The sequence below is a fragment of the Mesoplodon densirostris genome, chromosome 1, assembly GCF_025265405.1.
Source record: "Mesoplodon densirostris isolate mMesDen1 chromosome 1, mMesDen1 primary haplotype, whole genome shotgun sequence".
NCBI lineage: Eukaryota > Metazoa > Chordata > Mammalia > Artiodactyla > Ziphiidae > Mesoplodon > Mesoplodon densirostris.
This window is the reverse complement of record NC_082661.1, coordinates 112,113,852-112,132,323: the sequence shown is the minus strand read 5'-3', so window position 1 is coordinate 112,132,323 and position 18,472 is coordinate 112,113,852. Positions and strand designations below refer to the sequence as shown.

General features: G+C 42.9%; 1 protein-coding gene across 5 annotated transcripts in view; it reads left to right on the top strand.

The window, feature by feature from the left end:
- Positions 1-18,472, top strand: part of PCNX2 (pecanex 2) — a 287,082-nt gene that overhangs the window by 78,337 nt on the left and 190,273 nt on the right. For 4 of the 5 annotated variants that reach the window (XM_060107858.1, XM_060107868.1, XM_060107849.1 and 1 more), the window contains 5 exons: positions 447-600; positions 687-719; positions 9,647-9,818; positions 15,011-15,121; positions 16,410-16,501. In XM_060107858.1, the coding sequence (XP_059963841.1) occupies positions 447-600; positions 687-719; positions 9,647-9,818; positions 15,011-15,121; positions 16,410-16,501 (562 nt within the window). The remainder of the gene's footprint in view (positions 1-446; positions 601-686; positions 720-9,646; positions 9,819-15,010; positions 15,122-16,409; positions 16,502-18,472) is intronic. The other variant, XM_060107877.1, reaches the window with a different exon arrangement.

Genomic DNA, 18,472 nt, shown 5'->3' with positions numbered 1-18,472 from the left:
CCCTCCAGCTGGAGCTCTCCTGGCTTCTGAAACTGAGCAGCAAATTCCGGCCACGGAGACTGTATCTGGAAGGGATTGCCATGCACCCCTTCCCTCATTTAGCGGAGTCAGTGAAGCTCCTTCACATTTCACTGTTGTGGATGGAGGAATTAACGGTCTTCTCCCAGTAAACCCAGTTGAGTGGCCAAGGACACCCAATTGGATTATATTTCATTTACTTCAATAACAGAAAGTGGGAGTTAAGTATGGATTTTTAAAAATATAAAGCACAGGACGAAGGAAAGAAAGAAGGAAACTTTAAAATCTTGTTACCCAATATAAAGGCGTGCTTGGGATAAGTACTGTCTTGTGGCCAGTCTTTTTAGATGCATGCAGGTATTCTCTGTTTAAAAACACACAGCCTTACCTTTTATTCCCTCCATTTTTGATTTGTTTATTTTGCCCAGAACTGAAGATGTCAAGGAAAATGTGCTGGCAGTTTTACTCATTGTCCTGGTTTCCCTGCTCGGATTTCTGACACTGAACCGAGGCTTTTGCAAAGACATGTGGGTGCTTCTCTTCTGCCTCGTCATGGCCAGCTGCCAGTACTCCCTGTTAAAGGCAAGAGCACATCTAATTCTTACTGTCACTAATGTAGCCTTGAAATCATGAGATGATGACACAGACACTTCTCATTTGTGTTCTAGAGCGTTCAGCCTGACCCCGCCTCGCCAATCCACGTAAGTGTCCAATCACAGGCGAGTAGCTTGTCCGCTCTGCTTGCGTTGAAGATAGGGGAATGGGCAAAATAGATTCAAAAGGCGACGTGCATATCAATATCCATATATATCGAATATATAAATAGAAATATTAATGCATGGTGGCCAAGTTCAGGCTAGATCGGAGAGCGTGCTGGGGATGGTGGCAGGGAAGGAACAGGATGGGGACCAAGAATGTGTGGAGGGCCTTTTCTACCCCACTGGACTCATGTCAGGAAAGACGGTGAGCCCAGACTCTGCAGTCAGGCTGCCTGCGTTCGTTTTCTGGTTCCTGTGTCTGATTGTTGGACCCTGAACAAAATGTGTACTCTCCATGCCTCAGCTTCCCTGTGTGTCAACTAGGATAATAAAAATGCCTATGGGGATTCAATAATCCAAGTAACGGGCTTAAAACAGCGCCTGGCATAGAGAAATTGCTTAATAGATGGTAGAAACCTCAGTATGTAAGCATGAATCATTATTCTTTTTACCTGAAGCTGATCTCTTTCTCTTCCACATTTTCAAGTGTATTGTTACCTTTTACCTCATCGATTGGGGCTCATTTATATCTGACACTCTGGGCTCCCCAGTACTGATCTCTTGGTGCCTGGGCGTTCTTCCATGAGCTCGGAAGCACACGTAGCATCCACTGACCCGGCTGCACCTTCCCCTGTGGTGCTGCAACTCCAGGTCTGGTGCTCTCCCTACTGGGACCCTGGCCACGTGCCTTTGCACCGAGACCACTGCCTGGTGGATGTCCCAGCTCCTTGAGAAACCTTCTTTCCTCTGTTACGGTGAGCTCCTGTGGGTCCCCGAAAACCACTTCCAATGAAAGAAAACTTGACCGTCCCGCTACTGTGCCTTTAAAAAATTCATATCCAGGATTTAGGACTGCTTTTAAATCTGTGATCGCTCATGCTTAGCTCATAGTAATTAAGAAAAGCTTGTAATTGGACACTCACCTGGCATACATTAGTATCTTGTTAAATTCCTCTGTTCCCCATAATTGGTTTAATACATCTAATACATCTTCTTTCATCCCGGAGTCTGAATGTCAAGATAAGGAGAAGCTGCATAATTTGGCTATCACGGATGTGTTGTTGTGATTATGGTCAGGAATCTGGGTTAGGTGGTGAGAGCAGAGATGTACAGCCCTGGGGTGTGTTGTCCCAGCCCACCCTAGATGCGACACTGGCGTCCTCCTGCTGTGATGAATAAGCCCCGCTTCCTAGTGACAGCGCTTGGGTCACTGTCTTTCTGGGTGACCTGGGGGAGGGGTGTTGTGTGCTATTAAACATTCATTTCCTGCATGTACTTTCAGGGATAATGCTAGGCGAGGAGGATGGCAAGTACAGCTGCATAATCCCTGTAGATATGCAATGACTGTTGGCAGGACCCCCAAGTCCTGCTCTAAGTTGGAGTCGTATTGTCTATATTGATCCAGGTCCTGGAGGACTAAATACAGCTGCTCTTCCTTTATCTGAGCAAGCATGTCGTAGTGAGATAGGAAGAAACGACTTCTCTTAACTGTCAACAGAAGCCACAGTCAGACATCACACTATGTTTATTGCAGTACTTAATTTGCTTACACAGATTTCTGAGTAGAATGAGTCCCAGATTTGAGCTGGCATTTCTCTAACTGTTCTGATGAGGCAAGAAAATATGGTAGCCATAAAATAGTTCCCCTTGCAATGTGGCTGAGCCATGTAGGCGTTTAGAGGCTGATTTACTGTTTAGAGATGAGAAAACCTCAGAAAGGAGATGGTCAAGAGAATGAACCCAGTCTGGTAGAGAGATGGTGCTCAAGCCTTCCACCAGCCCTGGCTCAGGTTCATTCATCAGGGGCTGTCAGATGAACCAAAGTGCTTTTCAAAACTGCATTACTTTGTTCGTTCCCAGGAAGGGCTGTTAATGCAGTCAGTTCTTGCTCTTGGAGTGATTGACTGACTTTCTTCTTTGTTTCCTTCCAGGAGCACAGAGGTGGCAAATTTTGAGCAAGTTGTTAAAACCTGAAGATAGCACAGTGAAAAAAAAATTTTTTTTTCATAACATTCTATGTGCTTCAGATAGAGTTGCAGATTAATACTGGCCTGCTAATAGTTATGGTACCATCGACCCTGGCCCTGAAAGAAACGTGTCTGATTGTAAAAGAAAAGAGGTCTAGGAGAGCTTAAAAAAATGAGAATGGGTGGGTAGCTCCTGGAAGGGATCTGAGGATCAGAGACTGGCAACTTAGTCACGGGCAATGAGGCTATTCCTTGGCTTACACAGATTTATACACTGGTCTAACCAACAGTATCCACTAATGATAACCCAGAAAGCAAAATCCAGTAGGATCACTGGCACAGAGCCAGTGTCAGGGCGTTTCCCAGCACCTGCAGGGATTCTGAGTTAGGACAGCTGGGGCAGCACTTGGGAACCTGCATTTTAACACTCCCCCACCCTGTGCTGATGGCGGAGGTGATCTCAGATCACACCTGAGAAACACCGGGGTAACTGGAAGCGTGCAGGTTTTGGGATTCGAATCCAGCCTCGCCATGTACAAACTATGGCATCTTGGTCAAGTGACTTCTCTGAATCTCAGGTTTTTCCTCTGTAAAAGAGGAAATAATAAAATAGGATTGTAAGGGGATTAAACAAGATAATGTACATCCAGGGCTCAGCCTAGAATCTGGCACCGCGGGAGCACTTGACAAATGCTGGCAACTTCTGTGTGAGTAAAGTGGGGATAATAATAACAGCCTCGGGGCTTCCCTGGTGGCGCAGTGGTTGAGTGTCCGCCTGCTGATGCAGGGGACGCGGGTTCACGCCCTGGTCCAGGAAGGTCCCACATGCTGTGGAGCGGCTGGGCCCGTGAGCCAGGGCCGCTGAGCCTGCGTGTCCGGAGCCTGTGCTCCGCAACGGGAGAGGCCCGCGTACTGCAAAAAAAAAAAAAAAAAAAAAACAAAAAAAACAGCCTCAGCTGGATTTGGTCATGAGTGAGTTGGATAATTTATATAATGTGCCCAGTGCAGGACCTGGAATATTCAGTCCTCTGTAAAGGTTTCTTTCCTTTCTCCTTCTGCTCTGTGGATCCAGAGGACTGAGTGTACAGTTTCCACAAACCCCACACCTAGGTTCCCAATTATTCACCTCTTCCATCAGTATGTTACAGTTGTCACAACTACAGAACCAATATGGATACATTATTATTAACTGAAGTCCATATTTTACTCAGATTTCCTTCGTTTTTACGTAATATCCCTTTTTTGGGGGGGGGGATTCCATCTAGGACATTGCCTGATATTTAGTCATTCTCTCTCCTAAGGCTCCTCCTGGCTGTGACAATTTCTCAGGTTTTCCTTGGTTTTTGATAACCTGGACAGCTTTGAGGAGCATTGGTCAGGGATTTTGTAGACTGTCCCTCAGTTGGGATTTAGCAGGTGCTCATCTGATGATGTAACTGGGTTATGGGGGAGGAAAACCACAGAAGTAAAGTGCCATTTTCCTTACATCATTTCGAGGTTATGTACAATCAACATGACTTAACCACTTTTGATGTTGACCTTGAACACCTGGTTACGGTGCTGTTTATCAGAGAAATGTTTTTTTTAATTTCACTAAAATTTTTTAGAAATTGAAGTATAGTTGATTTACAGCATTGTGTTAGTTTCTGGTGTGCAGCAAAGTGATTTGGTTATACATATACATATCTATTCTTTTTCGGATTCTTTTCCATTATAGGTTATTACAAGATATTAAGTATAGTTCCCTGTGCTATACAGTAGGTCCTTGTTGGTTATCTATTTTATATAGAGTGGTATGTATCTGTTAATCCCAAACTCCTAATTTATCCCTTCCCCACCTTTCCTCTTTGGTAACCAGAAATTTGTTTTTCTGTCTGTAAGTCTGTTTCTGTTTTGTAAGTAAGTTCATTTTTATCATTTTTTTAGATTCCAGGTATAAGTAATATCATACGATGTTTGTCTAACTTACTTCACTTCGTATGATAATCTCTTAAGTCCATCTATGTTGCTGCAAATGGCATTATTTCATTCTTTTCTATGGTTGAGTAATATTCCACTGTATATATATGCCACCAAGTGTGGGTCATAGAATACTTGCTGGCTAGGGTTTTACTGGGGTTCAGCTTCCTTAGGGCAGTGGGCGCCCATCCCCAGATCTCCTTCTTTTGCTCCACACGCAAGGAGAACTGAAGTGTATAGTTAAAAATTTTCAGTGTACATCCAGAAAAAATGAAAACTTTAATTAGAAAAGATACACGCACCCCAGTGTTCATAGCAGTACTATTATAATAGCCAAGACATGGAAGCAGCCCAAGTACCCATCAATAGATGATTGGATAAAGAAGAGGTGGTGTATGTATATAAACAATGGAATATTACTCAGCAAAAAAAAAGAATGAAGTATTGCTATTTGCAGCAACTTGGATGGGCCTAGAGAATATTATGCTTAGTGAAATAAGTCAGACAGAGAAAGACAAATACTATATGATATCACTTATGTGTGGAATCTAAAAAATAATACAAATGAATCTATATAAAAATCAGAAACAGACTCACAGACAGAAAGCAAACTTACGGTTACCAAAAGGGAGAGAGGGGGAAGGATAAATTAGGAGTATGGGATTAACAGATACAAACTACTGTACATAAAATAGATAAGCCACAAAGATTTACTGTATAACCCAGGGAACTATATTGAATATCTTGCAATAACCTATAATGGAATAGAATCTGCATAAAAAACCCCAAAACAAATCACTATGATGTATATCTGAAACTAACACAATATTGTAAATCAACTATACTTCAATTAAAAAAATGTGACTCTAAATATAAACAGGTGAATTGCTAAAGCAAACAGCAAATCCTTATTGTAGTGAAGAGAGTTCCACGTAGGTAGACATAATGTCTCAGAGGGGCTGGACAGAGCAGCAGGCAGTTATTTTTCTACACCCTCTCCTGGTAGGAGCCCTCTTCCACCTTCCAGGAGAAGCTATTATGAATGATTCCCCCCCCCACTCTCTCTTTACTTCACATGAGTAACATTCACATCATGTGTCTAAAGAATGAGGATTGCGAATGAACTTGATCCGAGTGAGGTTGAGTGTTGGGCCTAGAAGGATCCAGTGGCAAATGCAATCACCATCTGGGTCAGTTTGGGGAGCCGGTGGGTAGTAGCCAGGCAGCCAGCGGCGGGGTCCAAGTCCTGGCTCGGCCACACTGCAAAGCCTGGGACACATTTCTTCATCTTTGTGCCTCAGTTTACTCTTGGCAAAAAATGAGAGTAATAGTAGGACTTCTTTGAGTGGAATATTTAAAGTAGGTAGAAGAGTGCCTGAGGCACAGGAAAGCAGGATAAATGTTAGCCTTTGCTGTTTTACATCAGCTTGTCCAAAACAGCTGACCTCTGAGTGTGGCCAGACAGGAACTTGTGCAGACTCAGCAGGTGTGAGGCAGCTCTTTTCTGCCCTCTGAGCTGAGAAGCAGAGAATTTGGATTTGCACGAAGCCTGGAGCTGTCACGGGTAACGGCAGACAGAGATGGGATGGGGCTGGCATGACCTGGTTGCTGATGGCCTCGGTTCAGTGCCCCTGGGTTCAGACACCCCATCTTCCTTATAACAAAACCCTTTTATCACTCTGTCTCCCTGTCTGTCTATCTATCCATCTATATCTATCTATCTATCTACCTATCTATCTGTCTATCATCTATCAATCTATCTATCTGTCCATCCATCCATCTATCTACTTATCTATCAGCAGCAAATTTGAAGCATCTGACCAGCCCACTCTCTTGGTAAGAGGACAATTAGAATGGTCTGGTCCCCTAGCCACAAGCACCACTGCTCTCCGGGTGGGGAACTGTAGGTTTGGATAGATTCTCTCACCTTACCCTTTCCTTGCCCTGCGACCAGAGCACCGCCTGTGAAATTGTATATGTAGGTGGGGTTAATGGGAGACCCAAATGCGTGTGTAGACCAGCTTTTGTAAAACAGCCTGCAAGATGCCCCAGAGCAGAAATCAGCGGTGCTTCCCCAGGGCATTTGAAGGTGAAAAAACAGGTGGGAAACACTTGGACAAGTTTTAAAAGATTGTGATCAAACTTCACCTGGAGGAGCGAGTGGAATTTTTCTATTGAAAAAAAAAAATCAATCCTTGGGAGGTTTTATGATTGAATCCTATGTGAAAGAAGGAACTGGAGAGCAGGGAAATTTTATTAGTGGGTGTTCTTAGGAATCAAGACAAATAAAAGTGACTCACATGCCATGTATTAGCGATATGCTTAGAATGGTTTGGGGACCCAAAAGATAAGCATGATGGTGAGGGCAGCCTGTTTCTAAGGGAGCCTTAAGGTTTGTCTCAGAAATTACAAATAAAAAGAAAGCATTCCCATGCCCAATAAATAAAGTTTGACTTGGACGATCCAAGATGATATCTTAAATTTGTTCAAAGCCATAGACTTTCAATTCCTGGAAAAAGTATTTTTAACCTTTTAGTAACAAAGAATCAGGGAAAGTGGGAAGTAGCTATTTAATTATATTTCTGAAATGGTATCAGTTTGAGGAAAGATCTCATATGCTTGTGTATTTGTACACTAAGTGGCTATGTACACCAAGCAATTTATTTTGCTATTCACTTGATAAATGCATTAAGATTTCACTTATGCTTTAGTTTCAATTTTTTTTAAATGCAGAGGAAATATCCCCTTACCCATTAATCTATGACCTAGTTGGATTCAAAAGGAAATTTCATAAGAGTACAAAATATTCCTTTAAGACTGAATCTGGACTCAGGGCCAAACGTAGCCAGCCCCCATGGACAGCCTGTGTTTTCCTTCTTATTAAAAGATGGTCTCAGATATAAGACTATTTCTATTATAGAAGCAGTGGCAATTTAAATTGCATTTCTAAATATGTTCAAGTCAGTGACTTTAAAAATTCATATCCAAACTTGTATCACTTTCTTTTTTTTTTGACTTATTTCCTAGTCTTTTTATTTTATTTTTTTAACATCTTTTGCGGTACATGGGCCTCTCACTGTTGTGGCCTCTCCCGTTGTGGAGCACAGGCTCCGGACGCGCAGGCTCAGCGGCCATGGCTCACGGGCCCAGCCGCGCGGCGGCATGTGGGATCTTCCCGAACCAGGGCACGAACCCGTGTCCCCTGCTTCGGCAGGCGGACTCTCAACCACTGCGCCACCAGGGAAGCCCTAACATCTTTATTAGAGTATAATTGCTTTACAATGGTGTGTTAGTTTCTGCTTTATAACAAAGTGAATCAGCTATACATATACATATATCCCCATATCTCCTCCCTCTTGCGTCTCCCTCCCACCCTCCCTATCCCACCCTTCTAGGTGGTCACAAAGCAACGAGCTGATCTCCCTGTGCTATGTGGCCGCTTCCCACTAGCTATCTATTTTACATTTGGTAGTGTATATATGTCCATGCCTCTCTCTTCGTCCCAGCTTACCCTTCCCACTCCCCGTGTCCTCAAGTCCATTCTCTACGTCTGCGTCTTTATTCCTGTCCTGCCCTTAGGTTCTTCAGAACCCTTTTTCTTTTCTTTTCTTTTTTAGATTCCATATATATATGTGTTAGCATACGGTATTTGATTTTCTCTTTCTGACTTACTTCACTCTGTATGACAGACTCTGGGTCCATCCACCTCACTACAAATAACTCAATTTCATTTCTTTTATGGCTGAGTAATATTCCATTGTATATATGTGCCACATCTTCTTTATCCATTCATCTCTTGATGGACACTTAGGTTGCTTCCATGTCCTGGCTACTGTAAATAGAGCTGCAATGAACATTGTGGTACATGACTCTTTTTGAATTATGGTTTTCTCAGGATATATGCCCAGTAGTGGGATTGCTGGGCCATATGGTAGTTCTATTTTTAGTTTTTTAAGGAACCTCCATACTGTTCTCCATAGTGACTGTATCAATTTACATTCCCACCAACAGTGCAAGAGAGTTCCCTTTTCTCCACACCCTCTCCAGCATTTATTTGTAGATTTTTTGATGATGGCCATTCTGACTGGTGTGAGGTGATCAAACTTGTATCACTTTCATCTTGACTTTTTGTACTCAAAGTAGTTCCTGAATTGCAAATAATATTCTCTCCCTAATTCATTTTTGTTGGTGTTTTGAACCTTATGAATTGTGCATTGATTTGTGAGATGTAAATTAATTCTTCATTGACTTTTGCCCTGGAAAGTTGATGTTATAGCTTTTCCTTAATTTTTCTATCCATTCCAGAAGAAAAATAAAACAATGTGTCCGCTTGCCTCTTAAGAATATTTTGAAGGTTAAGATGAAATCAGTTAAGTTTTTGGTCCTCCTCAGAGGACAATGCATATAAATAGCAAATGTTTAAAAATTGATTATTCCACTGTGCTATACTGAGACATTTTGTGCAGTCTCTGCAGGTATAATTTGGCACCTGTATTGTCTTGCTTTCTAAGACATAAGGAAATTGAAGCCTACAACTTATAATTCTATTTCTTGTTAATAATGGAGCTCAACTTAGAGCATGCAGAGCAAATAGTGGTTTAAATTAATTTTGCACTTGAAATGAACAACACAAATGGAAGTTTCACTGTGGGGGAAGCATTGAATTAGATCTAGATTTTATCCAAGGCTGGTAATTACATTTTCAGGTAAATCTTGCTGAGTCTGAGAGACATAACATTCTTTTTGATATTCTTATTCTTCTTTGACAGAGTAAGCATCAGGGTATTTTTTTTCCCTTGGTGTTTTGTGTGTATGAATTATGGTGGCGGGGGTGAATTGTTATATGGTGTAAGTTGTATAATGTGGTATAAATGATTGACTATGAGGCTTTTGTTATTTAATCAAAATTAAAGGTACCATTCAGAAATTGTGTTTGTTTTCTAGGGACACAACCAAATCATAACATATAGCAGACCAATCTATTTTTGTGTGCTGTGTGGCCTTATTTTGCTTCTTGATACTGGGGCCAAAGCCAGGTACCCTCCCACTTACATTGTGTATGGCCTGAAGCTCTTCTCTCCAGGGTCTCTCCAGTCGGCTAGGAACTTCTTAATAGGTGAGTTCATTTCGGGGTTGTGGGGAAGAATATAGAGGTGGGAGGGTATTTCTCCCTGTTATTTTTTGAATCCCTCATTGGATAAATTTTCTTACTTTATTATCGGATCAAGAGATGTGCATTTTTCTTTTGGCTTGCACACTTTCAGAAGGCGGCCTGGGAGCCAGAGCCCCAAGCATCCAACAAGGGACCTATTCTAAAGGATGTTGATATCCATGAGCAGGGAGCTGCAGCATCATAATATCTGAAGACTGGTGCCTGAGGTGCCTGATGTGTGGCGTCAGTGGGGCTCCCCAGGGTGGAGGGGATTTTGCCATTAGGTTGGCAGCCACAGCCCCATCTGCATGGCACAGATGCTCTGGTAACATGTGAGTGGACATGGTTCTCAGTCCAGATGGAGTCCTGGATATGCCGTCACCCAGCCTTCCATTGGTGCACTTTACTTGCCTTAAGGTCTAGGCAGTGTTTGATGTAAAATGCTCCATTTACACAAGTGACCTTCATAATATAATGGTGTAGAGCCCCAGCTGCGGAGCCAGGTGGCTGGCTGTTTGAATTCCAGCTCTGCTTCTTTACTAGTTGTGTGACCTTGAGCAAAATTCAACTGTGATATGGGGACAAAAATAGTACACACCACAGAGATGGTTGCAAATTTTAGATGAGTTGGTATATTTAAACACATAGAAACGTGCCTTTAACCAGGTATTAGCTATTATCGTCTTTATTATGCAAAGAGGCTGCCTCACTGTGGGCCCGCAGCTCCGAAGACTTGACTGACAAAGCTCTGAGAATTCTTGTGATGACATCCAGAGGTTTCCACACCTGCTAACTTGTGATTATCTGATCCCATTGACCAGATGAGTTGATAAAGGACAGTTACCAAAGATACCACCCCCTAGATCTGTTACTTGCCAGCCAGAAATTTTACTCAAGTGGAGATTGTCAAAGCCATCATTAGGACCAGGACAAGAGAGAAACAGGAACTGAGTACATGTGAGGTTGTTTACCATCATGTGTCTGAAGATGCTCTTGTGCCTGTGATGCGGAGGAAGTGGTCCTCCTCTGACTGGTGCTGGGACATGTGGAACAGCGGCTGGAGTTGTGCCTTATGGGTGATAATCTCTGTTCCCCACTGCCACTCTTGGTTTCTGCTCAGACCACCAATGTACCACAGTGGAGAGAGGCACCAGAGGAAGAGGAGGAGCAAGGGAGACAGGAAGATCTGGTGTCTGCTGCCTTATTCTGCTCCCAGGGAGGAAGGGGTTGAATGCGAACCAAGGGTAGGAGATGAGTCCAGTGGCCACTGAGCAGGTGGGAAGGATGGAGAAACTCTTTGTCATATGTAATCCAAGAAGAGAACATCAGATAACAGAACAGTAGAAGGAGGAGAAAGCACAGTGACAAGAGACAAGGAATCTGGGGGATAAAATTGGCACAAGAAGAAAGACAAGGTCAATGGTGGGACCAGTTGCTTTTGTAGGCTGAGGGGTGAATTAAGGAAATAGAAACACTCAGGGTGATATTCTTACATAATTTATTTTCCTTTTATGATCTTTCATATATGTTCAGAATATCACTTCTCTTTCATTATAAGGAAAAAAAATTTTTTTTCCTCCAGGAGGAAAGTGAAGGGCCTTCTTAGTCAGTGCTCATTTCCTTTGCTGACCTCTGGGCTGAAATTTTTATTATTTTCCATTTGGGTAACTTCAGCAAAAGCCTATGAGCGAGACTGGCTTTGTAATCATCCTTTGGATGAGAAAGCCGAGAGGTCTTCAGTTCTTAGAACCATATTTCAAGAGGAGCAGTAGCAAAGCTAGAGTGTGCCCTGAGGAATGTGGCCACATGGGCTACACTGGGTCTGCACATGGGGCAAGGGAATGGGGGCGTCCAGCCTAGAGAAGAAATGCTTGAGTCCTGGAGGCACATGTGATGGCTATAGGTGGTTAAAAGGCTGCCAGGCCAAAGTGGGAGGGATTTTATTCTCTGTTGTTCTCTGTTAGTGTAGCTGTAGTAACTAGTCCCAGTGGCTGGTGGGTGGATTTCGGCTCACTGGAAGACTGGTGGTTGTGGTTTGGTGTAGAGCTGTCCAATAGGGCCGTGGGTTGCCTAGTGATGTGAGAAGTTCCCTGACGTGGGAAGAACTCAGGCAAGATGAGACAGCCATCGCTTGTAGAAGGGTTCCATGCACTGTATGGGTTCTTTATTAGATGTGATGGGTCCTTTTTCAGATGTGAGAGTTTGATGTTTTATTTTAGTCTTTAGGACCATAATCCCTTACCTACAGTAATGCAGCTTCAAGGATGTAACCCTTGGAGATGGTGGAGGTTTTGTAACCAGCGACTGAGATGGATCCACCCTCATCTGCACTCCGAGACTCACATTTCCATGTCTTGTGTAAATACTTGTCTCTTGGCCCCAGGAATCCATGTCAACAGTGTGCTAATACACAGATATGGCATGAAGGAGACACACAATGTATACAGTCATACCAAGTTCATAGTCTTGGTTTTACTTCCTTGTTATTTTAATTCTGCTTACCTCCCCCAAGCCCCAACCTGCAAATATAGTAATGAATATTACTATTCACATAACGGAAGAAAGAAGCAAGTTCCAACGTTTTTATTTATGCATTGTGCTTGGAAAGAAATGGAACTGTACCAGAAGTTTCTGCATTTATGGTAATTAGTAGGAAACATGGGGAGTAGGGAAGATGTGAGAGAAAATCACAGACCGTCTCAGCAGTACGCTGGGAAAAAAAGTCTTTGTTCACAGGGAAAGTTGCCAAAAACCACAGGGACTTTTTGATTTTTTACTTATGGAAAAAAGGACAAAATCATTTCGGCAACTTCAAGTGGAATTCTCTAGCCATCCTCCTGATGCTTCTTCATTCACGTGCGCTGCACCCTGACATTCACGTGGCCTCCACCTTCTTCTAGTTCTACCTGCACGGCTCTGACTCTAAAGATGAGAGGTTTCCTCTCTACTTCATCCTGGGGAAGACCTAGACCCTGGGCTCCCCGTCCACTGCTGTCCGTCCTGTGCTGTGTCATCTAGCTCCTGCTCTGCAGGCACAGCCAGAGAATCTTCAGTTAGGACTTCCTCGTGTCTCGTACCATTTTATTTTCCCCCAGCATCATTCGTGTTCCAGTTCTTTGCACTTTATTAGTTTGGGTTTTATTGCCTAATGTATTTCTTACAGAGAATACTTCTTTACCCACGTTTTGCTGCAGTTTCCAGTATTTGTCTACCATTATTACATTATTTCACACCCATACTTTTCTCTGTAGTTCTTCGTTTTTGGTATAGTTTTCATTGCACACAACACTTGAGAATGTGGACTAATGCCCATGAAGAATGCAGCGTACCATCTAATCTTCATTGATGGGTTTTGAGTCCCAAACTTAAGAAGAGAACTAGTCAGTTTGCTTAAAATCATATGAATTAAAATGTTGATGCTCAAAACTATATGTCCTGCTATTGTGTCTGTTTATTTCTTATATCTTTCCTTTCATATAAAAACTGAAAAAAGAAATTGTCATATAGTTATGACTAGCAGATCCATATTTGTGTCTTATTGCTGACTTTGTTTTTTTTTAAACTTTATTGAAGTACAGTTGATTTACAATGTTAATTTCTTCTGTACAGCAAAGTGACTCAGTTAAACATATATATATCATTATATTCTTTTTCTATTCTTTTCCAGTATGGTTTGTCACAGGATATTAAATGTAGTTCCTTGTGTTATACAGTAGGACCTTGTTGTTTATCTGTCCTATATGTAATAGTTTGCATCTGCTAATCCCAAACTCCCATTCCTTCCCCCGAACCCCACTTGTTATTGCCAGCTTTGATTGAGAAACGTATTACTCACAGATGCTCTGGGTTTTCACCATATAGTTAAAATCTTGCCACAGACAACATTACAACAAAATCACCATGTGTGTCAAAATATGGCTCCAATCCCAAACAAAGGCCTGTTTATCATAACCATGTTCATTACATAAAATTTTATTTCCACACATTTTTGGAACAGTTTCTTGGTATTGTTGTAGTTGGGTTTGCCCCATTTTATTGTAGTGGGGTTAACCCATGATTAACCAGAGAATGGGACACATAAATACTCTCATCCCTACAATTTCACTGTGGAAAGTTTGCATTTCCAGTTTTTCAGAAATAGCTGAAACGCAGTCCCCATCCTCCCTACCTGCACTTTTCACTGCAGTTTATACATGGGGTTTGGACATAGTTCCATGTTTAGGCGTCTTAGATTTCAAATCAAATTTCCTTAGTTTTATTAGGGTTTACCAGTATCAAACTTCATTGACTTTCCACCCAATAAACTGAGACAGAAAGGTAGACAGATGTACTGTGGCACCATTAGTGAGAGTTTCTTTGTTTCTCTGAAACCCAACTCAAAATAGGATCGAGAAAGAGAGAATGATGGGGAAATTGCTGAAAAATGCAGCTCAACTATGCGTTATTTCCCTGAACAAATGATCTCTGTGAAACATTGAATTATAATGTATGGATGTTTCATCCAATTGCATTGTTACGGTTTGGGAAGCTGGCAGTTTTCCTCTCCTCAGGCAAGGTCCCTTTCACCTCCCAGGTGACGTGCGCCACCTGAGAAGCAGGCCCTTCAGTGTCGCACCGTCATGGCTGTGGGATTTCTTAGTTCATCACCACTCTCCCTTGCTGCTCTGTGGGTCTGAGGTTCTGACTGAAACCTGAGTCTCCTCCGGGTATTTAGAACAGAACACACAGCAACTCAAGCCCTGGAGGTGACAGAAGCGCAAAGCAAGGAGCCTTGCAGGAAGAGACCCTCTAACAACTGTGCTTGGGTTTTGCATGATCCTGTAATTTTCCTGGTCCTCTTTTCCCATCTCATTTCCCCTAAGTCCAAGTCTGTCATTGCAAGCTGAAGGCCGATCTACTCTCTACCCACCATCCCCATGTGTCTGCTCAGTCCCAGGCCCGCCTCTTCCTCAAAAGCAGCACCTTTATTATTTCCACGGGCCTGTTTGGCTCAACCTCCAGCCTCCTCCAGCGGGTAGGGGACAGGAGGCTGTATTGCCTCCAGGACCTGGGGCGGGGTGGGCTGGGCTGAAAGGGAGGAGGGAGGTGGGACTGCAGCGGGAACCTCGGCCACCTTTCCCGCACGCTTACCATCAATTTTGTCTGTTCACTTCCAGTATTTCTATATTGCTTCCCTGCAATCTCCCTCCTTGGGCTCTTCCCGCAGATCAACACTTTCTGCATCTATCTTTTGGAGCAAATTGACATGCTGTTTTTTGGAGGTTCTGGTAAGTCTTGTTCATTCTGTTTGTCCTGTAAAAAAGTCTGAAGTTCAGATAAGGGCTAAATAGCCTCAGGCGTGGAATGAGATCTGGACAGTTAGGTGTTCTTTGTCCTGAGCCTTTAAAGGACTTCAGCTCTGGTCGGTCAGGTTGATGGTGGGCCCTTCTAGATTCATTCATCCAAATTGAAAGTGGTCCACCCAGCTTGACACAAGCGGAAAACAGGGAAGCGTAGAATTCCATGAGCTTTGCACTAGGTTTAAGGCTCTTCTAACTATTCTTTGGAAAAGCCGTATGTGTGACTGTGTGTGAATGTGAGTGAGTGGAGGTGAGTGTGTGCGCCGTGTGTATTTGAGCATGTACATGTCTGAATTAGTCTGGGAGCGTGTGCATGTAACATTGTGAGTGTGCATGGTGTGCGGGCCTGTAGAGACAGGTGACCTGTGTCCTTTCATTTGGTGTGTACTTTAGATTCCAACCAAGGTGGATAAAGCTTCATCTATTGCTTACTTGGAGACTTTACCCAGATTGCTTACCTTTAAAGTTTACTCTTCTCTAAATGGAGACTAACATGCTGATCTCATAGGGTTGCTGTAAGGATTCCATGAAATCTGTACATAAAGCACAAGAGCGTAGAGGGCAGTTAATTACTGCTGCCACCTCCTTGTACACACACAGACACACAGACACACACACACACAGGAGTGCTTTCTTGTTCTTTTTATCTATCTATCTATCATCCATCTCCCTCTGTCCTTATCTCTGTCTCCATCTCCATCTCCATCCCCGTCTCCATCCCCATCTCCATCTCCATCCCCATCTCCATCCATCTCCATCCCCATCTCCATCTCCATCCCCATCTCCATCTCCATCCCCATTTCCATCTCTCTCCTTTCTTCTGTTGAAATCGCCATCCCTGAGCTTTCCTGGGCCAGCAGCTTCCAACTGTAAGCCACAAGGTCTCCCCACCTCCACGCTGACTGGTTCACACAGCCTTCCAAGAATGTTATCAAAAGTTCTTTCTATCTGTGGTCCTCCTGAGTTGTTAGTTAATGGTCAGTGTCTTTCTTGTACTAAGAGTCACCCAGGCCTTTTTGACTGCCCCGTAGATTGATTTTTTGCCCCTTTCACAGGCATTTTGCATTTGAAAGCTACAAACTTCATTTCTTCTTCTTTTTTTAAAAAAATTTTTACTGGAGTATAGTTGATTTACATACAAACTTCATGTCTTACAACATTTACTGACCGTGAGACTTGCCAGTCTAGAAGGGAACTCTTGACGTTTGTGTTCCAGCTGTTTCGGGGATGCTGTCAGCCGTTTACAGCGTGGCCCGGAGTGCGTCCGCCGCAGCTGTGCTGCATGTGTTCTGCTTCAGCGCCGTGAAGGTAGGTATGAGGCCCAGGGCCTTCTTCTCACATCCACTGAATTAACTGTATTTTAAGTAAACAAATGTCTCCTCCAATTTCAAGAGAAATGGGATCTGAGAACATTAGGAATAACAGGGCCTGGCAGATGAAGCCTCAGTGGTTTAGAAGATGCATTAAGATACCTGATTCGCGGGCTTCCCTGGTGGCACAGTGGTTGAGAGTCCACCTGCCGATGCAGGAGACACGGGTTCGTGCCCCGGTCCGGGAAGACCCCACATGCCGCGGAGCAGCTGGGTCCGTGAGCCATGGCCGCTGAGCCTGCGCGTCTGGAGCCTGTGCTCTGCAATGGGAGAGGCCACAACAGTGAGAGGCCCGCATACAGCAAAAAAAAAAAAAAAAAAAAAAGATACCCGATTTGCCACAGAGCACAAAGCCCACCTGGTCTGACCCCCTGTGTCTGCCTGGCTTGGTCAGTTACTGACACTGGACGGGGCTTCTGCTTAACATGGTAAAGGGATACAGTTGCATCAAGCTTTATGGACAGAGAACAGGAATGGCTATGACAGTAAAAAACTTTAGAATCCAGGAAACAGATGGACCATAGATTTATCCAGATGGAGAAAGTTAAAACCCAGGCTGGCAGCAAGGGAAACCTACGATGATGAAAAAACAAGATAAGCGTTAACTTTAGGAAAACAGCAAGAGGTATCAGAAAAGCAAATGGTACATGCGTAGCTCAGCTGTGACTAACATTTTGTATCTATGGCGATCTGAATAAGAGTTATAACTGTAATGGCAGAATGGGGGAGGTGAATGTGTGTGTGTGTGTGTTTGCATGCGTGTGCCCCTCTAGGGGAGGTCTTTTTTTTTTTAACATCTTTATTGGAGTATAATTGCTTTACAATGTTGTGTTAGTTTCTGCTGTATAACAAAGTGAATCAGCCATATGTATACGTATATCCCCATATCCCCTCTCCCTTGCGTCTCCCTCCCACCCTCCCTATCCCACCCTTCTACGTGGTCACAAAGCACCAAGCTGATCTCCCTGTGCTATGCGGCTGCTTCCCACTAGCTATCTGTTTTACATTTGGTAGTGTATATATGTCCATGCCACTCTCTCACTTCGTCCCAGCTTACCCTTCCCCCTCCCCATGTCCTCAAGTCCATTCTCTGCGTCTGTGTCTTTATTCCTTTCCTGCCTCTTGGGGAGGTCTTTTTTTTTTTTTTTTTTAAGGTTTTTAAAATAACATTTATTTCTTAAAAGTTAACATGTGCATAATAGGAAACCAAAGAACACAAGAAGCAAAAACAAAGTCATCCATCATCACAAGTCTTGGGGAGGTCTTAATCTTGCCTTCCACATTAGAAAGTCAGCAAATAATATCTGAAGTTGAAAAAAAAATCAAGAAATAACAAAACAAGCATGTTATCTGGAAATATGGAAGTAAATAGACGATGAAACAGGTGAAAGTCCCTGCCTTTGGGAAGCAGGAGTTGGAGCAAGGAGATGGATGGTGTGGGCAGGGGACCACTGCTCTTCATCTAGGCATGTAGAACTGCAGAAGGGCCATGAAGTCTGAAAACAATAGCATATATAACGTGTTAAGGGGCATCTTCAATCAGTAAAAAAGTAATTAATTTATAGTATACATATTTCTTGACTTTATGGACACCCTGCCTTTAATGTGTTACACCACAAGTACCTCTTTGATAAAATAAAAATTAAATGTAAAATAGTAAATAATATATGTTGCAAAGGGTTTTAAGTATATATTATATGACATTTATTAATTAACTTTTTAAAAGATTAGCTTAAAATCATATTAAAGTCATCAATGTCAGTGGCAGAAAGATAATTGTTTATTCCCCTTTATGGAAGAGAGGAATTCAGTAATATTATCTTCTGATGTATCACAGTTGAATTTCTCTGGGGTAAACAATGGCATAATTCCCTCCCTCACTTCTTCCATCCTTTTCATGTGGATATTC